We start from the raw sequence: 20,250 nt of genomic DNA on the forward strand, positions 1-20,250 counted from the left end.
GGAACAGACAGAGGGGGGAGGGAAAGACAGAGAAGAGAAAGAGGAAGAAACTGTGTGTGTGTGTCTTTATTGTCACCCTTCCTACACTTAAGAGAGATGATTAAATGGGTCTGGTGAAAAAGTTACATGGGATTCTGAGTGACACAGAGAGCCAAACAATACACAGAACACACAGGCAGTGACCTGTCTAGGACCCTTCTACTAAGACTCAAGCCATTACTTTGGCTAAGCCCCACTCCCCAGATTCTTGGGACAAGTCAGGGGAGTGGGGGGAGGATAAGGCTCCCAGAGCTATCCCTCCAGTTTATTCTCCTACCCTTTGCCAAGCAGAAAAAGCCCATGCAAGTTAGGGAGCCTGAAGCCCAGAGCTAGTCACAGTGCTGCAGAGGCACAGAAGAGAGCGGATGGAGAGAGGAGCAGGGGCTGGGTATAGAGAGATCACTCTCTCCCACTTTCACTCTTCCCTCCCATCTGGAAGCAGCTTCCTTCAGTAATGCCTCAGAGTTTCCCACATACTGAGCCCCAAAGGGAGCTAGAGGGGGAAAGGAGAAAGGGGGTAGGATACTGCCTTCCCTCGCTGGGGCCCTCAAGGGTGTCCTCAAAAATCACTCATCTTATAGCCCTCATCCTCCTGAATGACAAATGAATAGTAAGACTGAGAAGACAGGCTCAAGGATGCTGCCTGAGACAAAATGGCCCCCCACAATCATGTCCCTTGGAGTGAGAGATTGACAGGAAGGGCTAGGGCATGGGGCGACACAGAGCAAGACAAAGGTACAGCCCCATAAACATCAGCAAAACAGACAAGTAAGGGCCAGCTACGAAGCTCAGATAGAATCTGAATTGGCAGGGAACCCTGGGCCTCTCCTCATCTCTCTTCCTTTCTCACCTTGCACTGTGTCTTTCCTGTTTGGCTGCACGAATTGGACAGGTCCATACCACAGTTCCTCCCAACATCGCCCCATGCCTTGTGCTCACCACCCAGGTTGAACAGCCCAGAGAGCCTAGAGGAGTGGGTTTAGACTTACCTGAAAAACCTATAGCAAAGCAAACTAGGCTTAAAGTTAGAAACCTTTTGTGGATTCGCTCCCCCATAACCACCTCCCTCCTGTTTCTCAGCCTTTATATCTCAGAGGGACCTCAAGGTCCGACTCTCACAGCTAATGCCTGCTGTCCAGAGTATTCAGATAGGAGACCCCAAGGGATGATCCACTGACCAGACCACAAGGTGCTCAAGGCAGAAAGATAGAGCCCTCTCAATGTGGCAAACAGACATTCATAAGCACACCCACGGAGTACCAAAACCCATTTGAGTTCACAGTGTGGACAAGAGAGCTCAGTGTGGTGACAGACTGAGGCTCCTGGGCACAGGATGGATAAGCAGATCTCTTCCTAAGGTATGTTTACTCAAAGGCCCATTCCTGCTGATTCAGAAGGCCTGGGCTGTCTCCCCTCCTTTCCTTCATTCCTTAAACAAGCATGCCTTATGCCACACACGGTGTATCAAAGATACTGAAGAAGTGCTCCTGACCTTGAAGCCTGTCCTCATACATGCTCCTCCCTTCTCCAACTGGCTAGTTTCCTGGCCCAGCACCCCTCAAGCCCTATGGACTCTGTCCACCCCAATCCTTTCACCCCTTAGCTTGACAACCCCTATCAACCTAGGAAAGGAGGGGTGGGGGAGGTGTTCCCTAGGAATCCCCTTTGGGCCATCGCAGATCAAGGACAGAAATCTGTGGAGGCAATGTGACACAGAGGAAAACACATGAGCTTTGGATTCACAGACTTAGGTTCACATCCATGAATTCACAGTGTGACCTTGAGAAAGTCATTCAACTTCTTTGGGCCTCAATTTCCTCATCTGTAAAATGGCCATTAATATCAATACTGACTTCAAAGGGTTGTTTTGAGGATTACATATGTAGAGTAAACATTAGTTCTCCTTCATAAGATCTACTCCAGGGGCAGGCACTGTCATCATGAGGTGGAGGTGGTTTGCTACTTTTATTGGATCATCAAGAGAAAGGATGAATAAGCAAGTACTTGTTAGGATCTCAGGGTCTGATTATTTTTTCTTGTTAGAGGGAATTGGGTGGGTTTGAAATCCTCTTCCTACTACATTTGGGAGGGGAAAGGCGGACATTTCCTTAGGATCCCAGAAGCTCCCCCCATAACTAGGTGTGGCATCAGTGTATTTCTTTCTCAGAAAACCCTCCATCAGACCTGTGCCCTCCCTCCAAGTCCGGGCTGCAACTATATCAGAGGGAGATGGAGGACTCGGTTCTAGAGCCCATTCTCTCTTCTATCTCCACAGAGACCCTGCACTGTCCAGATCTAGCCCAGCCACCAGTCTTACCCCTCCCTTCCTGATAGGTGGGGGTAGAGATGTGAGCCAATAACAAAGGGAAGATGTGCTTTCTCTAGGGGAGTGAGAAAACATTAGAAAAACACGGGACTAGCTGTAAGGGGTGGGGACGCTGCAGAGGGCAGCAAAGGGGAGTTGCGCGACCTGATCGCGGGGAAGTAGCCCTCTCCCACTCTGCGGAGACTTGGCCGCGGGCCTGGCCAGACCACACCCAGCCATCCTAGTGCAGGAGAGAGAACGGGATGCAGCGAAAAGGATGGAGGTTGAACGGCAGGGAGGAGGCACAGAGTGACAGGCAGAGGATAAGGCTCTGTGAGGGGTAGGATTCAACCCCCTGCCTTCTCTCGGAAATTCCCTTCTGGAGCGGCACTCACCCCAATAACGACGCTGTCGTCCCCTTGGAAAATGGGGATGAACTTGTCTCCTCGCAGAACCTCGGCCTGGTTCAGGGGCCGAAATCGGCAGAGCACCTTGATGCTGCATTCGTTGTTGGTCTCCGTCATTGTGGTCGCCGGCGTAGGGCTGGGACACTTCTTGGACAGCAGAAGTGGTGCGTGCACCGAAGGCAGGAGCTCAGCGGAGGCCAAGGCGGAGGACGAGAGCTCGGTCTCTGCGGGCGCCCGGATGAAGGCTGGGGAGCAGGGCCGGGGCGAGCTTCTTCTCTCCTGCGGCAGCGGGATGCGGGAGACCTAGGAGTCTGGTGCTCTCCCGGCGATCTACCTCTCCGCCCCTCGCGCTGCAGCGCTGCGCTGCGGGCCTGGGCGGGGCGGCTACCGAGGAGCGGGGCGGGGCTTCCCTCGCCTGGGGCCAGCCACTCGTCATCCACCATTGAATACAAGCACCTTTCCTCCCTCCTTGCCTCTTCTCCCCACATCTAACTCCGGAAGATAACCTTGCCTTCACCCCTTCCCTATCCGAGGCACTCAGTGCATCCCACCCCCGATGACCCGCATCCCAGACCTGTGGGTCCCTCCTTAAAGACTCCACCCCTCTGGGAGAAAAAAAGGGTCTGCAGTGGGCCTGTAGTCTGGGGAAGAAAATCACCAGCACTTCCACCCACTTTATACTCCAGGGAATCCTCCGCCGCTATCACAATCCTCTCTCCAAAATGGGAGCATACTTCTCATTCCCTCTCCACACACCCCTCTCAGAGATTCCCAACCCACTCACCCTTTAAGGGCAGCTGCCTATGCCCCTACAGAGGTGGCGGTCCAGGTCCCATTTTTTCAGAGAGGAGTATCAGCAAAGGTTTGGCTATTCCCTCCTCCTCTACATCCAGAGGTGCAGTCTATTATGTCCCCAACATATGTGTATACACACACACACACACACACACACACACACACACACATGCATGCCAGGGCCTCCGTTTGAAGGAAGACAAACTCCCATTCTGGGCCATCAGAATTCAAAAGCAGATAAAATTTTCATTTTTGCCTCACAGGTTGAGCCTGGGATGAAAGTGGGCTGCAGTAACTTTTTCAAGAGAGAGGGAGTCAGAAGCAGTGAAGGAGGAGCGATGATGGGGTAGGTAAGGCCAGAAGGACTTTAACAGTGGACTTCTAGGGCAGATGTCTGCATTTGAGATTTAGGCAGGTTTAGGTACTTTGTGAGTGTGTTTCATGTCCCAGTTATTATTGGATAGAGTTCTAACACAGCAGCCCCTTTCTCAGGCCTTACCTCTGTTTCTCCCTCTTCCCTGCCCCCCCCCCAAAAGCCTGGAGATTTTTTGTCCTTGTGTCCTTAGGTCAGACTTCTGCTGCATCCTCTGATAAGAACCATCTAGAAGCTGGCCAAATTGATTTTTCTCCACATCATAGGCCTCTGCTGGCCAACAGACTTAGACTGCAGGAGTTGAGGCCCTAAGCCAAGGGGAGGGGCAGGGTAAGGAAGAAGGGAGGAGGGGATGGAGGTTTTGCCTAGCAATTGTCTAAGGTCAGTTAGACACTATGATAGAAGGGGAGAATGGACAAAGCCAAAGCGGGTAAGGATGGAGGTGGGTGGGTGCGGCAGGGGAAAGAGGTGGTGAGAAAATGAACACAATAGTATTGGGGCAGGTTAAAAAAAAAAACTTAAAAAGGAGGGGCAGAGAATGATGGCCTGGTCAGACAAAACCTAACCACCCAGAAACCAACTGGGAAGGTGGTTTCCCAAATTGGACTTATACCTCTAACCCCCTTGAATCTTAAGGAAACCGAAGGAAAGGGGTTTAGCGTAAGAAACTGGATGGTAAAGCAATACAGGACTATGGAGAAGAGGGATAGAGGCTTGGGGAGGAGCCATACATTCTATGTATGCATAGAATGACAATGAGTTTCAAATTCAGGAAAATGGGCATTTCTCCAGTCACTTGGTCTGTCACCATTTCTAAGTTTTGCAGCATCCTGCAAGCGTAGGGGACATCCTGGGAAACATCCCAACCTCAGGCCCTCAGGGGCTCCAGGGTGGCATCCGTTTGTGGAGAAGTTTCAAAGGGCTAGTCCATGGAAGGTCACTGGTCGGAGACCAAAATGCACGGGTGAGCAGCCCCAGCAGAACAAACACATAATATGGTTTTCATAAAGCAGGATTTATTAAGTGTCAAAGGATTGTCTTCTATTCAGAGTATGGTCTTAAATCGTGGCAATAGGAAATTGTAACTTTCTTTCTTTTAATATACCTTGCAAAATAAAAAGGTAGCAGTACTATGTCTATTCTTGCAAAGCTTTGTTGTTGTTTTTATTTTATTGAATTGTCAAATTCAAAAGTTTGAAAACAATGACGTGGCTAAGAGCAAAGAGGGTGTTCACACATAGAGCCATCACTTACCTGTTTATGAACTTGAGATAGGATTGCCAGATTTGAAGACACAAACAAGATAACCAGTTAAATTTGAATTTCACATTAAAAAAAGAATTTTTTTGTGATATTATGTCCCAAATATGATATGGATGTACTTATACAAAAAAACCTATTAGTAATTTATTTGAAATTCAAATTTAACTAGGCGTCCTGTATTTCATGAGAGCCCTAAATTAAGATTTCTTAAGTTGGTCATTCCTAACAACAGTAAGCCTTTATTAAAGTTTATTTGTTATTTGGGAGTCCTGGCTGTGCCCCAGCATGTCTAACACAGTTGTGTTATTTATATCTAACCATTTAAATTCGGGGGATCCAAACTTATTTATCTCAAAAGTAGGAATTATAAAAGCTCTTTCACAGGCTTCATGTAAAAACTAAAGAAAACAGGATGGATGAAATAACTCCCCAAGCGCGTTAAGTGTCGTCCCGGCCCAAGCCCGTCTGGGGAAGACTACATATCCCACAATCCTAGTCAGCGTCCCCCACCCGCCATTACCTCATTCCCTGGCCTAGTTCTCGCCAATCGGCGCCTCTACAGAGGTGTGGTGGCGCCCAATTCTCGCGACTGTTGTTTCATCTTGCTCCTGTGCTACTGCTGTCGCGAGACTTCCTGCTCCTCCGCCTCCTCCGCCGCTCCCTTGGCCGCCGCCTTAACCCGGGACCCGGACCCAGCCTCTTCCCTACCCGAGCACCGGCCCCCCAACCCCGTCTCGCCGCCGCCATGGCGGACCCTAAATACGCCGACCTTCCCGGCATTGTGAGTACAGGGCCGGCCTCGGCTTCCCAGGACCGCGCCCCTCACCTCCTAAGGACCCCCAACAGGCATCAACCTGTGACCCCTCCCTCCTGCAGCCCCTCCCCTGCCCCCGGGGCCCCCCTCGCTCGCTCGCTCCCGGCGGGCCGCATCATCTTCTGGACTCCTCCGATCCAACTGGGCCGGGCCTTGGAACGGCTTACCAGGCCCCTCTTCCGGTAGTCGCCGGTTTCTCAACCCAGAAATCGTCTCCCGGCCCTTACCACTTATGCCCGAGTGTTCCTGCCATCCGTGTCAACACTACCCATGGAACAGCACCCAGGGTAGTTAGTGTCTACCTATGTCTCCCCAAATCTTCCCCAAATCCCCAACCCCCACCCCAATATACATACCAGGGCACTTAATAATGGCCTTCATGCTGCGAAGGAAGGCATACCTTGGCACAACCCTTGTGTGTAGAGAACTCTGTCCTCCTTGGGGAGTGCCCCACCCCAACCACTTAAATCACCTTGCACAGGCCGGCAGGTACCCTTTTGTACTGCCTAGCCTGCATTCTGGATACTGAGGTCCTGAGTCACTCTCATCCCTGTGCCAGAGTAGTGGTGTACAGGACCTAATTGAGGATAGCCTTTTCCCTACTTCTGACATAATGATTGCCAAGGACCCTTCCCCCTTCAGAGTCAAGAGCAGCATCTTTGTCGTCATTCACACTCATCAGTTACTATCAAGTCCCAGTTGTCCCCACTGTCATTCCTATCTCTCTAAGGCATGGGAACTGACGTACAGTTAGTTAACTGGGCAGGTGGAAGAGAAGGGACAGGACCCTGATATCACAGCCTGCCTTCTTTGTTAACTATTTAAAGGGAATAGGGTCAGGGGTGTTGTGGAAGCTGAATAATAAGGTTGTGTGGTGACTGCTTCTACCTGCAGGCCAGAAACGAGCCAGATGTGTATGAAACCAGCGACCTACCTGAGGATGACCAAGCGGAGTTCGATGCGGTAAGACTATGTGCTGCCTCAGGACTCCTCTGAACTCTGACCTCTCTCCCCTAGGCAGGCCCTTTCTCTTTTCTGGGGAGCTACAGCAATAAGCGGGTATGCCAATCCAGCCTGGGTGGTGTGTAGGTTGCAAGGCCTTGGTGGGCTTGCAGCTACCAATAAGCAATACTAGTAAAGAGAGTCAGTCAGAAGAATTCCAACTAACAGAACCTGGTCCTTGGCCTTTGAAATAAAATTGAAATAGCTCCAAACAGTTAGGTTTGGGGCTAGTGACAGGCCCCTGTGTACTGTTCCATGGTAATGAATCATGAATTCTAAGCTTTTATGAACTGCTTGAGGTTAAGCCTAGGCTGTCTCATTTTGATAAAATATTTCACTCAACACGTGTTCATTAGTATCCTACCAAGAGCTGGACTTTGAAATATAGAAGAATACTCATATAACGATCCAGTACCTGTTGGGCAAAGAATAAGAAAATGATTTGGAGAGTTTAGAAAGATAAGGGACCTGGTCAGAGCGAAATAAATTTGAGGAAGAACATAAATCTTTGATATCAGCAGAGAAGAGGCCCTGGTATCACTTTCAAATCCAGGGAGAACTCTGAGGAGGAAGGAATTAACTTTGGATACATTTTAATGAGTCAAACCACTTGACATTGTTTATCAAATTTGTTTATTGTGTTGATTTTGTGTGTGTGTGTGTGTGTGTGCAATGCATAGGAAGAAATGTCCCTGCTCTCAAGGGTTAGGTGGAGTTAGGGTACATATAGGAAACACAGAAGAAAAAACAAAATTGAGTGAATGGAAGTCAACATAGTAAAAGTTCTATATGTAAGTGCCAAGGGGGTCAAAGATCTGCTACCCCATCATACAAGATGTGTTTTAGAGCTGGGCTAGGGTCTCATGGATGGTGTGAAGGCTCAGTAAACTTGTGACCAAGAGTCAGTGGGAACAGGCTCAGTGTGTATGTCTGTAAGTCCTGTGGCTATGGCTGTGGGGCTGGTTAGTTCTGGAGAATGCTGGTTGCTGGCTTATAATGTATGGCTTGGCGTACTCACTTATTCCTTATTTGATGTCCCCCATGTGGAAGTGGTTTCTACTTTGTCATGACACCCACCCTGTCCCCTCTCTCAGTGGTATGTTCCTTGTGGCTTTTGTACTTGCTGGCATGTCAGTCTGTCCCCCAAGCCTGAGTATCTGGAGGTAATGCAGATATTGTCATTGCTCAAGCAGCTAGGTGTGCCCCTCAGCTCTGGCCTAGGCTTCTCCTGTAAAACATCAAGTCTTCATGGTGAGAACATGAATGGAACTTTGTCCCTTTGTCACTGACTATGATACAAACAGGTAGTACCATAGAAGTCTCCTTTTCAAACCCAAAAATACATTGTAATTTTCCTTTTGAAGGTATTGGGATATCTCTTAATAAAAAGAAGATGACAACCACACCCAGGGGGATGGAAGAACCCAAATGACTGGCTGTTTTTCCCTGCTTAGCCTGAGCAGTGTAGCATCTGGTGGGGAGAGGGTACCATAAATGTTCCTTTTCTCTGGCATATTGCCTAAGATCCCTGTATAGAACTGTATAGGATCTGGATGGTGAATAATCTGTCACTTAAGACTCAGCTAAATGACTCTCACTAGGGAGGAGTGAGTGGAGTGGGGAGACCTTCAGCTGCTACAGGAGCCTTGGTCGGGGGAGGGTACTAAGATGTTTCCTGATTTCAGCTAATGTCTCTGGCCCCTGCATGTCCCCGTGGGCTTTAGGAGGGCAGCTTTCGGGAAGTCAGCTGAGTAATGGTTCTGCCACTGCTCTTAATATTGACGTAAATATGCAACTTGAGCAGCAATGAGTGGTACTTAGACAATCCAGAAATCTCATGTCCATGAGTCCCGGGTTCTCACCAGCAGCCTGTCCCCTTTTCACTTTCCCTCTTAAGACCTAGCACAGGTGACAGTGCACATCACCACTATTGTGACTGAACCATGAAATTTTCAGTCATCTTCTTAACCCCTGGCAAAGAGCATGGTCTGCCTTAGTCTCCAGATTATTAGCAACTTGAATTTTACTGGTTTTTAAAATAGGTAATATATGTGCATAGATCAAAAGCTTCTCTTCCACCAGTCAGTTCCCTTCCCTGGAGACAACCAGTATGGCCAGTTTCTTATGGAACGTGGGGGGCAGGCGCATCTCCTGATTTTTATTTTAAGGAACAGTCAGAAAGTGTTGACCATCCCTTTTAACCTCCCTCCTCTCTGCTCCACCTGGAAGAAGGGGGGTTGCTAGAAGAAATAATATCCTCTAATGTCCCTTAAAGATCGTAACTGCTAGTTTAACTTAAACATAAAAGTTTTGTGATTCCCATAGTGGGGAGGGTGGGGGAGGAAAGTAGTAAAAGGTTTCAATTTTGGTAAAGGTGATCCTGAGTTTCCTACTATCCCTTTAAAATGATCTTAGCAGGAAGCAAAATATTTTAAAATGAATGGGCCAGAAAACTGTACAGACTAGCCCTTTCTTTCTCAGTGTAGGAGGATCTCCTCTCTGCATTTGAGACACTCACAAGTTTTGGGGGATGTTGGGCTTGTTTGGAGGCTTTTCTTACAAAGTCTTATCCAGAAAGCTAATTCCCAGTTGGAATTTCATCCCCCTGGGCCCACGGTCTGCCTTGGCTCTGTGAGGCATTCTGCTCATGGTTTTTGAACTGATAGAGCAAGGGGAGTAAATTTAGAAAACCTCACTAGAAGTAGGACTTAGTGTCTCCCTTTATGTTGTAACTATTCTGAACACTATGTGAAAGGGGGAAAAACAAATGATCTGCCATACTTCAGTGGGGCCCTGGCAGAGTCCTCAGTTCTTCAAAGGGTAGGTATTGGTGGACACTCCACCAACTTGAAATGACAGATAGTAAGTTCTCTTTCTTACAGTTTGGGATATCATAGAGTATGCTTGATTGTGTTCATTGATTGTTGGCACACTTGAACTTACCTGAGTTTTTCCTAATGCTTCCCCCATCCTCCCTCCTCACCACCTTGCCTGGATACTAGTTTGCACAAGTAAGACCATTCAATGCTTCTTCTCTGCATGTTTTTTTCATCTGCCATCTCGCATGCAATGCTCTGTCACTGTGCTGTTGTTGTAGCTAATTTAAATTCTAATGAGTCCCTAACTGGATCAATAAAGGGCCTATTGGCCTTATGATTAAAGATCAGAAATCAAGGTTTAGAAGCACAATGATGATCCACCAGTCATTGTTTCTTCCTCTTGTGAGGTCTGTAGAATAAAACTGTCTAATGGAGGATGGGATAGAAACATGGAGGCTAGGGATGCTTTGGGAAACAAGGCGTTTAGGGGCTAGAGTTAGAAAGGGGTTGCCGATCTTAGACTGAAATAGACTTAAGAAAAAAGGAATGACTATAGCAATTCCAGACAGGGGTGGAGAACAAGGGGAATAGCCACGGTCCTTACTTCTTAGCTATATGTAGATTATGCCTGGAAGAAACTCATTTTAATATTCTCCTATGATAAACCTTTAGAGAAAAGTAAATAGGATGGAAGAGGGGTGTTAAATGCTAATTTTAAGGTAATAATGTGTTATTTGTGCTTCCATGAGTCTTTGTGTTTCTGTACCCCTCCTTTAGAAATGGATGGTTGGTCAGCACTGTGTTGGTCCATCCTGGACAGTTTTATTCTGCAGTACTGTGTCTCTTCCTTGTTATCATGGTTCCAAAGTCCCTCTGGCTGCAGTGTTGGCATAGAGCTTGAACAGGCTCAGAGAGCAACAGTGGCCTCTTCCTCTGTCTGATCTAGAACCTCAGGTTTTGCTTCTGAGGCACAGCCATTTAACAAAACAGGCCTGGGGAGGCAGGGAGTCCATTAGTGAGAGGGACTGGGAATCCTGTACCAGATAAGCTAGTACCTGGGATCAGGGCATTTAGTATTTTCCAGTCAAGGTGGCTGGATGTAGTAGGTTTCCATGGTAACTTACTATTCCAGATTATAGGAATTATGCCTGATATCTCATCACTCATCATTCCTGCAACCCACCCGTAGGACAGATCTGAAGGTGGTACATATTATTTACAAACTAATGTGCCACTTTTCCTTTTCTTTGATTTTCTGTTCTCCCCCATTCTGATTGTTCTTCATGATTTGAACTTGAACTTATAGTCCATTGTCCTTCCTCTCTATTTGAGTTTCTTCCAAGCTGGTTTTAGCTTGTTGGGGCAAATAAGAGAAATGTATAGTGTGTGTGTCTTCCTCTTGTGTGTTTGCACGTGTGCACCTGTGGGTGCTTACACACACTCTGCAGAGACATCCCAGCCTAGACCATAGGACCCAGGTCCACCTCTACCCTGAGCTGAGAGAGGAGTCTTGGCTAGGGTGGACCCTGGCACCACAGAGGGAATGGGGATGTTGAGGATCAGGTATAGTTAGCTGAACTCTCTGGAGCAGGAAGCATTTGACCCTCCACACTTCTGTCAGTCCGTAAGTAGAGCTTCTGGAGAGGCTGGGTTTCCCTAACTGGCAGTTAGTTCTTTACTGGTCTTGGCTGGGAGTGGGATTTTGTCTGTGTGGCCTGGACTAAAAGAAGGCCTCTTTGAAATACTCCCACCTTTCCCCCTCATCTACCCTCCAACCACTTGAATCTTGTAAATAGAGGGTTGAAGAAACATGTTCTGCACATGGGCTGGTTGCTGTGACTCTTGGTGTCCTCTGCACTCTCTGTGCTAGCACATCATGGCAGAATTGCTCTGGATCCCTCAGGGCTGCAGGGTGAGTTACCCATCCCTCAAGATGGATTCAAAGACAGACCACAGAAGGAACCAGGATTTGCCCTGCCTCTCCTCTGACATCAGAGATTGAGAATGGGGCTGCATTAGGTGCTTCGTATAGGGTTGGCCAAAAAGTTCATTTTGTTTTTTTCATCAGATGGCTCTAGTAGTGTTTTGTTGCCTTTAACTTCACTCAAAACAATTTTGTTAGATTGTATTGTGACAGCTATCGTACCAGCGTGCATTTGTAAAAAACTTATCAAAATTGGTGAATTTTTGTACAGCCATTTTAATATTGAAAATAGAAGAAAATGTGCAACATTTTTGGTGTATCATGCTTAGTTATTTTAAGAGCGGTAAAAATGCAACTGAAACACAAAAAAAGATTTGTGTAGTGTATAGAGAAGATTCCTTAACTGATTGAACATGTCAAAAGTGGCTTGCAAAGTTTTGTGGTACTATTGGCATTTGGCCAAGTAATTTGCTGTGGGGCTGTCTTACGCATTGGAAGATGTTTAGCAGCACCCCTGGCCTCTACGCACTAGAAGCCAGTAGTGGGAGATAGACGACTTAACTCAAAATGTCCAGTCAATAAAGTTACTGGTGAAAATGAAAAATATGTCTTTTATTTTATGGAAAAAACTAAGTGGACTTTTTGGCCAACCCAATTTTTCTCTAAACTCACCATCTATACCTGACATATTTTTTTCTACTGAATGTAAAATCGTACCAGACCACCCACATGAGCACCCTTATTGTGACTGATTCTGCCACCCAAATGTCTAATTCTTTAAAACCAGAGAAGCCAGGAGACAGGAAGACCTAAGCCATGAACTCCCCCCTTGAGAATTATGACCCTCAGTGAGCTTCGCATCCTCAGAATCTCCATAGCCTCTGCTTCACATTTTGCCATTTCTGCAGCTCCCCCACTCCCTAGCCTTCTCTTCCCTGACTCTCCTATTCCGTGCCTCTGGTGTGCAACATACAACTGTTAGTTCTCAGATGATCCTGAATTGTTGCTGTTAATGGCAGAGCTTCATGACATCCTTACCACCAGAGAAGAAAGGGACCCAAACTCTTCTTTCTCTTGGGGTATGTGCCAACCCCGACTGAAATTTCTTGGCCCCTAAATTTTGTTAGGCTCCCGGGCCCTGTGGTGCAGTGTGTTTGAAGACTGTCATGTAGTGCATGTGACAATTTGCTAATAACAATTTTGTCTTTTTTTTTCCCCTCCCTCACCCCCAATTCCCCACTCCCTTTCCTTTTAACTCTTTTGATTTTCTCACCTCTGGGGAAACCACAAGGAGCTGGTAAGAAGCCTAACCTTTCATCTGCTTTTTAATGGGGTGTGCTGTGATGGACAGTTGTTTTTCTGTTCCTTTGTCTCTACTAAGTCTTTAATCTCTTCAGCTGACGTTTTTTTCATCTCACAAGTCCCTGTGATGACACTGCCCCCTGTCCACGCCCCCAGATCTCTGAGACACTGGTGGACTAGTGGAGTAGGTGCCCGGGAGGACCGAAGTGTGCTGCCCCGCTGCGTCTCCCAGGCCATACCCTCAGAGAGGCCCCTCGAGGATGCCAGTGTTGGGCAGCCCTCCTGACGCAGGACATAAAAGCACTGTCCAGAACCTCTGAAAGTCGTGTTTTGTGTGTTCACCTTTTTTAGTCTACCCCATCCTTATTTTTAGGAAAGTAAATAAGAAAGTAGGTTCTTACCTGCACTGTGCCTACCCCATAATAAGGGTTTAACAAATGGTAGTTACAATTAATTTCTTTCCTTGGTCTGTAGACTGTGTCTCCTATTCCTCTTTTAGAGGGGTTTGTGGTTTTTTGGTTTGTTTTTTTAATGGATTTCTACTTCACTGGCTTTGATTGGGTCACTCACAAGGAAGAGTGGCATATTCTTCAGTGTGAACTTCAGGGAAGATGGCTGTCTTTCCTGAGCATGAGTCCTCACACACTTTACGTACAGAGGCTAGAGACCACACAGTTGCTTGGCTGGTGGGTTTATGGGCTGTAACACTTCAGGAAAGGTTAAAGAGGTACTGTTTGGAACTCAGTTGTCTTTTCCCCTAGGCCCTTGTATATGGGACATTGAACCCTTTTTTTTCCCCTTAATCTTTAGCTCTTGTTTCTCTGCCCAGTACTTTTGCGAAGAGGTAAAGATCTCTTTACCCTGTCTCCTCCCTTATTTTTTTAATATTTATTTATTTTTAGAGAAAGGGGAAGGGAAGGAGAAAGAGGGGGAGAGAAACATCAGTGTGTGGTTGCCTCCCATGTGTCCCCCACTGGGGACCTGGCCCGCAACCCAGGCATGTGTCCTGACTGGGAATTGAACAGCGTTCCTTTGGTTTGCAGGCCCGAGCTCAGTCCACTGCACTACACCAGCCAGGGCTCCTCCCTTATTTTTAAAGCTGCCAGTCATGCGGACTCCTTCTTTAATAGCAGACCAGAGATGAAGGACAGAGCTTTTGTCTGCTGCTCTTTCTCCATCGTGTCTCTCCATCATCATCGTTCCCCCTTACTCGCCCCTGCAAATACCCACAGGCAGAGAATCTTAGTCCTGGCTACATGTTAAAAACATTAGAATCACCTGAGTAGCTTTTAAACTGGCCTACTATCCCAGAACGATAAATCAGAATCTACAGAGGTAAGCCCAGGCCTCTTTTTTGTTGTTGTTTTAACATTTCCTAAGTGATTCTATTGTGCAGCCAGGGTTGAGAACCATTATTCCAGTTAAAGGAAAGAAGACTAATTTTTGCCTTCCTTCTGTAATAAGTGGAGGTGTCATCCTCCAAAGTAAAGAAAAGCACTCCTAAGTCTCCTCTCTCCCTGCCCCTGCCACCCTCCTGCTTCAGTGATGTAGTGAGAGCTATCAGACTGCTGACGACTGAAGGGCAGGCACTGGTCTGCAGTGCCCAGTCTTGATGTAGTTACTGGAATCTGAACAGTCAGTGGTACCTAGTAAGGAGGGGACCTCTCTGCCTCAGTTTCTAGAGTAAAATCTCATTCACTTCCTTTACCATGTCCCCTGCTTGTGGCATAGCTTCAGTCTTGAGAGATAGCAGAGAGTTCAGGGAGAAGGGGCAGGTGCTGAACTTCTCTTTGAGAAGGTGCTGGGCTATCTCCATTTCAGGACTTATGTATAGCTCTTGCCTACAGGTATTGGCCAGCAGATATTGCTTCTAAGATGCCCTTTAAAAAATAATACAGTGATCCCTTCCCTCTTCTCTCTATCCCATGAATTCCCTGGCTTCATGGCAGCCTGGAAACAGCTTCTGGTCAATCCCTCTGCCATCCAACCTTTTTTTTTCTTCTTTTTTTGTATCTAAGTGCTGGTGTCTTCCCTTTAGCCGTATATTAAAGTCTTAATATTCATCCTTAGAGTTAGTAGCTTGAGTCTTCCATCCCTCTTTTCCTCAAGCAAGAATGGAAGTTAGCTTAAAAATGGACTCCCTCGGCTGCAAGGAAATTGACTTTTGGGAGGGGGAGGTTAGAAGAGGTCAAGTTGATTTCTTGCCCTGAGTGCACGGCATGTGCCAGATAACCGGGAGGGCCCAGCTGGGTAGGGTGGGGGAACAGGGAGGCTATGTAATTTCTGTTCCCGGTTGAATCAGGGCGTTAATATTTATACAACTGAGACTCCAAATTTACCAGGAAGCTTTTGTTTCCTAGGTCAAACCTGGGTCAGCAGCTTGGAATGGAGCTGCCCTTCTTTCCTCTTGGAAAGTAGGAACCAGTCTTGTAATATTTGGGGGATTTTGTGGGGAAGCTGTAGAGTGTGACTGAGTCTGCCCCAGGCCTGAACTACCTATTCCTGCAGGAGGAACTCACGAGCACAAGTGTGGAGCACATCATTGTCAACCCCAATGCTGCCTATGACAAGTTCAAAGACAAAAGAGTGGGGACCAAGGGACTTGGTGAGACTGGGCTGTGAATTGGGTGGGGGGAGGCCTGTCCTTAGGCCTTAGGGACTTTTGCTTTGGGAAAGGGTCCTTCATAAGAGATCTCTCCTGGGAGCCCTCATTGTCACCTAAGCCCATGACTATCTTGGGCCTAGATCAGTCCCTCAATTTCATCCTCTTTTGTTGACAGATTTCTCTGATCGTATTGGAAAAACCAAGAGGACAGGATATGAATCCGGAGAATATGAGATGGTTTGTTGTGTGTGTTGATGAGAATGGTGCAGTGATTCTCTAACTGCAGATCAAGGGATACAGTCTCTCTGGTTGGGGGTCCTGAGGAGCCCAGAAGGATGCTGTTGAAGATGTTTTATCCCTCCTATTTGCTCTGGAGAGTCTCTAAGCCTCTAGCTATCTCAATTCATTAGGGCGTTGTAGATTTTGAGTTGGATGTAATACCTTTACAATTCAAGCCCAGGGTTTGCGTAAATTCTGGAGGTACTGGGACGTATAACATCAGCTTCTGTGCTTGCTCTCTAGCTTGGAGAGGGTCTGGGGGTGAAGGAGACACCCCAGCAAAAGTACCAGCGACTACTGTATGAGGTCCAAGAACTGACAACTGAAGTTGAAAAAATCAAGGTAACTATAAACTCTCTTCTCCTCTCTTTGCTATGACTTGTATAGCAGAGGAGGACCTCCCAGCAGGAGGAGAAAGATTCCCCCCTAAGCTCCTGAATCAGGGGGCTGACATTTCCAGTGTATGAAAACACTCAAATCTACATTCAGTGCTATAGGTGACTTCCAGCCACAGCTGGATCTTGATCCATTTTTTTTTCCTTAGTTCACCATTGCCACCCTTCACTGTCTACTTTTCATACCAGACAACAGTGAAGGAGTCAGCCACTGAGGAGAAGCTGACCCCCGTGGTGCTGGCTAAACAGCTCGCAGCCCTGAAGCAGCAGCTGGTTGCTTCCCACCTGGAGAAGCTGCTGGGACCAGATGCAGCTATCAACCTTACTGACCCCGATGGAGCTCTGGCTAAGTGGGTGCCCTACTTGGTTGGGAAATCATTACTAACTGGGGTATAGAGGGACTCAGCCAAGTATTGAATGGGCTATTAAAGGAAGAGGTGGCCTAGCTCTTCCTTAATGCTGCTGACTACGAAGAGGTAGAGATGAGAGTGACTGGGCTGGCCTGCATCCTGAAGTCATGATGTTATTACATGGTCTCCTGACCTAGGCGTCTACTGCTGCAGCTGGAAGCAACAAAGAACAGCAAAGGGACTGCTTTAGGGGGAAAGACCACAAGTGGCACCCCCGCAGATAGCAGCCTTGTCACTTATGAACTACATTCTCGGCCTGAGCAGGACAAGTTCTCTCAAGCTGCCAAGGTAAATGTATGTAGTATTGGGGGAAGGGGGAGGGGCCAGGGGAGTTGGGGAGATGTGGCCCTGGAGACCTTCCTGCCTTCCTCCAAGGGATCAGTCCTGGGGAGGGGGTGCTTCTGATTCCTCTTGATGTCTCATTCTTCATGTTTCCCTCACCCATCTACTTTCAGTTAAGATTTTAAGATTGTGACTAGGGATACGTTCCTTGGAAAGGCGTCCCTTGGTAGACGTCTAGAAGGGAGAGGGGAGGGGAGTTGCAATCAGACAAGCAGAGAATAGCAGGATCTTACCTCCCACTGCAGCAGCAGGGAGCGTGATGGCATATCTCACCTAAATCTCACCTCTTTCTCCCCCTAGATTGCAGAACTGGAGAAGCGCCTGACAGAGCTGGAAGCAGCTGTACGCTGTGATCAGGATGCTCAGGTCAGGTGCACTCCTGTGCATAGTCTGACCCTCACATCCTGTACCCTCAGCCTGAGGTCCACGGCATTCCATGGAACCCTGGGAAGAGCCAGTGGGTTTTCAGCTAGAACAGAAATGATGGGAAAAGGTGGTAATCATATAGCGGTAGTAGAACCACTGATTTTTTTCCCTCCTTTTCCCCACCAGAATCCCCTTTCTGCAGGTCTACAAGGAGCCTGCCTTATGGTGAGCATGAAAAGAACTGGAATGTTTGGGTTACAAGGGCATATTAGGGTTGGGTTGCTTGGAGAATTACTTTGAGGTCTGTAGCTATGTATTTAATTACCTACAGTGGACTAGGTGGTGGCCTCTTCCTAGTCTTATTTTTTCCCCTTCACGAAGCTTGTCCCAATCCCCTCCTCCAGGAAACGGTAGAGCTGTTGCAGGCAAAGGTGAGCACCCTGGAACCTGCAGTTTTGGACCAAGTGGAGGCTCGGCTACAGGTATTAAGTGGAAGACAAAGTGGATTAAAGGTAGCTTGGCGCTTTGGAAGCCCTTGATGCACTTACTATCAACCTTAAAATCTGTTTACAGAGTGTCCTAGGAAAGGTGAATGAGATCGCCAAACATAAAGCCTCTGTAGAGGATGCAGATACACAAAGCAAGGTCAGCAAGACTCCTTTCCCCATCTTCATACCCTTTCCTGCTCCTTTATGTTCTCCAAGTCATCTGGGTAGTATTGGATGAGAGCACTGAATCCTCAGGTCCCTATTTTTTTATTTTTTAGAGGGGAAGGGAGAGAAATATTGATGTAAGAGGCATTGATAGGTTGCTTCTTGTATGCTTCCGACTGGGGACCAAAACTGCAACCTAGACACCTGCCCTGACCAGGAATTGAACTGGCAGCCTTTCACACCACCACCTGACCAACTGAGCCCACCGGTCAGGGCACTCAGGTCCCTGTCTTTATACACCCGTACCAGCTGAGAAAGGGCAGTGCTTTGCTCTGTCCCTGTTTAGTTAATCTTGCCCTAGTGAGGTGGTCAGTTGTGTACTTCACTGACAGCTGGGCCATCCCCTCTGGGCTTTGTCATATCCCTCCAGGTGCACCAGTTATATGAAACCATACAGCGCTGGAGCCCCATCGCTTCCACCCTTCCTGAGCTGGTGCAGAGACTTGTCACCATCAAGCAGCTGCATGAGCAAGGTGAGAGGCCAGCTGCCAGGTGTCCTTAGAATAAATGGAAAGTGGGCAACTTCTGTTTCCTTTCCTCATCTTGCATTCTAACCTCCCCTGTACCTCTTTTCCTTTATAGCCATGCATTTTGGTCAGCTCCTGACACACTTGGACACCACACAGCAGATGATTGCTAGTTCTCTCAAGGACAACACTACCCTTTTGACCCAGGTACCTGCCCCTGTATTGGTTTGCTGCCTCCCTTCAGCACGCACACCAACCAGGCTCTCCTGCTTTATCTCAGAGGGTTCTGCCTTAGCCCCTTTGGTAGTATAGTTTGTGGCAGGGGCTTGGTGTGAGTCTTCATATTGTTTTCCAGTGGTTGTAGAAGCTTGGATATCTTCACCTATGAACTTGTGTCTTGCTCTCTGGGAATTAAACCTACCTCAGAGTTATGTGGACTTAGGTTAAATAACATGGGTCAATTGTTAGTTTAATAAACATCAGTTTTTCTTCTCAAATCTACCCTTTCCCTCTGTAATCTCAGCTTAGCTTTACCCTCCCCAGGTGCTCATCCAGGTGCTCCTGAGCATAGTACATTGGAAGGAATATGGGCTTTCAAGTCAGAAACTAGGCTCCAAGCTGCTTCTGCCACTTCGTATTTGACTGAGCAGTGAGCCTCACCTTCTTCCTTCATCCTTTTAGCAGTGTCCAGCACGTAGTGAGTCCTTGGTTTCTGTTGAGACAGTTTGCAGTGCTGGGGGGAGCATTAAAGTTGAGAGACTTTACAGAACCATCAAAATAAATGAAAAAATATACTTGGTATAACATTCTTCCTCCAGAAGTTTTCTAATTTTAACCCAATGAACCTCTATTTCAACAGTCTTTCTTGGCCCTTTTAAGAGTCCTGCCTGCTTGACAGTCCCTGAGCTAGGTCCATGGGACTCCCAGGGTAGTTTGAGAACTGCTCGTATAGCCTCCCAGAACTGGGGCCCATAAGCTGTGTTTGTTTCATTTTGTCCTAAGAGAATTTCTTTAGGCCCTCTCTTCCAAGCCAGCACCTGGACCTGATAAGAATAAAACATCTCTATCACTTTCTAGGTGCAGATAACGATGCGTGAAAACCTGTCCACAATTGAGGGGAATTTTGCCAACATTGATGAACGGATGAAGAAACTGGGAAAGTGAGCCCCTTTGGGAGATGGAGAACAGGGGTAATACCTACCCCTTTGAACTGTTAACATCTTATGTAGTGCTTCCCCTTAATTATAACTCTTGCATCCCCATCTCATTTGACATTGGGGACAAGAGGTTCTTCTTGCATGTGAGGTTTAAACCCCTCTTCTGATGACTAGAGTGGTAGCTGGGGGGTATTACAGTAGATGGTGGTCTCCCCTCAGGCTGTGGGGATAAGGATGTGGGCCTAGTCACATGCCAGCTCATGTCCAGTACTGCTGTCTGGTGTGGGAAGGACTGGGTCCTATTCTCCAGCACAGCTTCTGTGGCTGGGTAGAACACTGTACAACTGTCTCTGACCATTAAATGCTGTTGTGCTCTGTGTGGCCTCTGTTGTGTTTCCTGGGGAAGAGGCAGCACTGAGACACAGACATTCATAGTATAATAGGCAGTCTAAGCTACTCTCTGCTAGAAGAGG

At 47.4% G+C, this 20,250-nt stretch overlaps 2 protein-coding genes across 4 annotated transcripts in view; one reads left to right on the top strand and one right to left on the bottom strand.

The window, feature by feature from the left end:
- The window catches only part of KIF5A (kinesin family member 5A), a 34,190-nt gene extending 31,136 nt beyond the window's left edge, over window positions 1-3,054 (bottom strand). Inside the window, exon 1 of the mRNA XM_037030142.1 lies at window positions 2,740-3,054. Coding sequence (XP_036886037.1) covers window positions 2,740-2,868 — 129 coding nt within the window. The 5' untranslated portion in view covers window positions 2,869-3,054. The remainder of the gene's footprint in view (window positions 1-2,739) is intronic.
- A 2,679-nt stretch (window positions 3,055-5,733) lies between these two features.
- DCTN2 (dynactin subunit 2) lies at window positions 5,734-20,154 on the top strand. Of its 3 annotated transcripts, XM_037030128.1 has the most exons (16): window positions 5,734-5,963; window positions 6,891-6,959; window positions 10,001-10,009; window positions 13,033-13,038; window positions 15,552-15,648; window positions 15,824-15,885; window positions 16,171-16,269; window positions 16,512-16,672; window positions 16,870-17,020; window positions 17,375-17,440; window positions 17,627-17,665; window positions 17,845-17,922; window positions 18,014-18,085; window positions 18,524-18,626; window positions 18,736-18,827; window positions 19,698-20,154. In XM_037030128.1, exons 1-16 carry the CDS (start codon window positions 5,928-5,930, stop codon window positions 19,782-19,784), a joined length of 1,227 nt encoding a protein of 408 aa, XP_036886023.1. In that variant the 5' UTR covers window positions 5,734-5,927; the 3' UTR covers window positions 19,785-20,154. The 3 variants fall into 3 exon arrangements, with proteins under 3 accessions (XP_036886023.1, XP_036886024.1, XP_036886025.1); XM_037030129.1 differs by lacking the exon at window positions 10,001-10,009; XM_037030130.1 differs by lacking the exons at window positions 10,001-10,009; window positions 13,033-13,038 and having other exon boundaries at window positions 5,736-5,963.
- The last annotated feature ends 96 nt before the right edge of the window (window positions 20,155-20,250 follow it).

Source organism: Sturnira hondurensis, unplaced genomic scaffold (genome assembly GCF_014824575.4).
Source record: "Sturnira hondurensis isolate 20B ecotype Veracruz unplaced genomic scaffold, ASM1482457v3 Scaffold0020601, whole genome shotgun sequence".
Classification (NCBI taxonomy): domain Eukaryota; kingdom Metazoa; phylum Chordata; class Mammalia; order Chiroptera; family Phyllostomidae; genus Sturnira; species Sturnira hondurensis.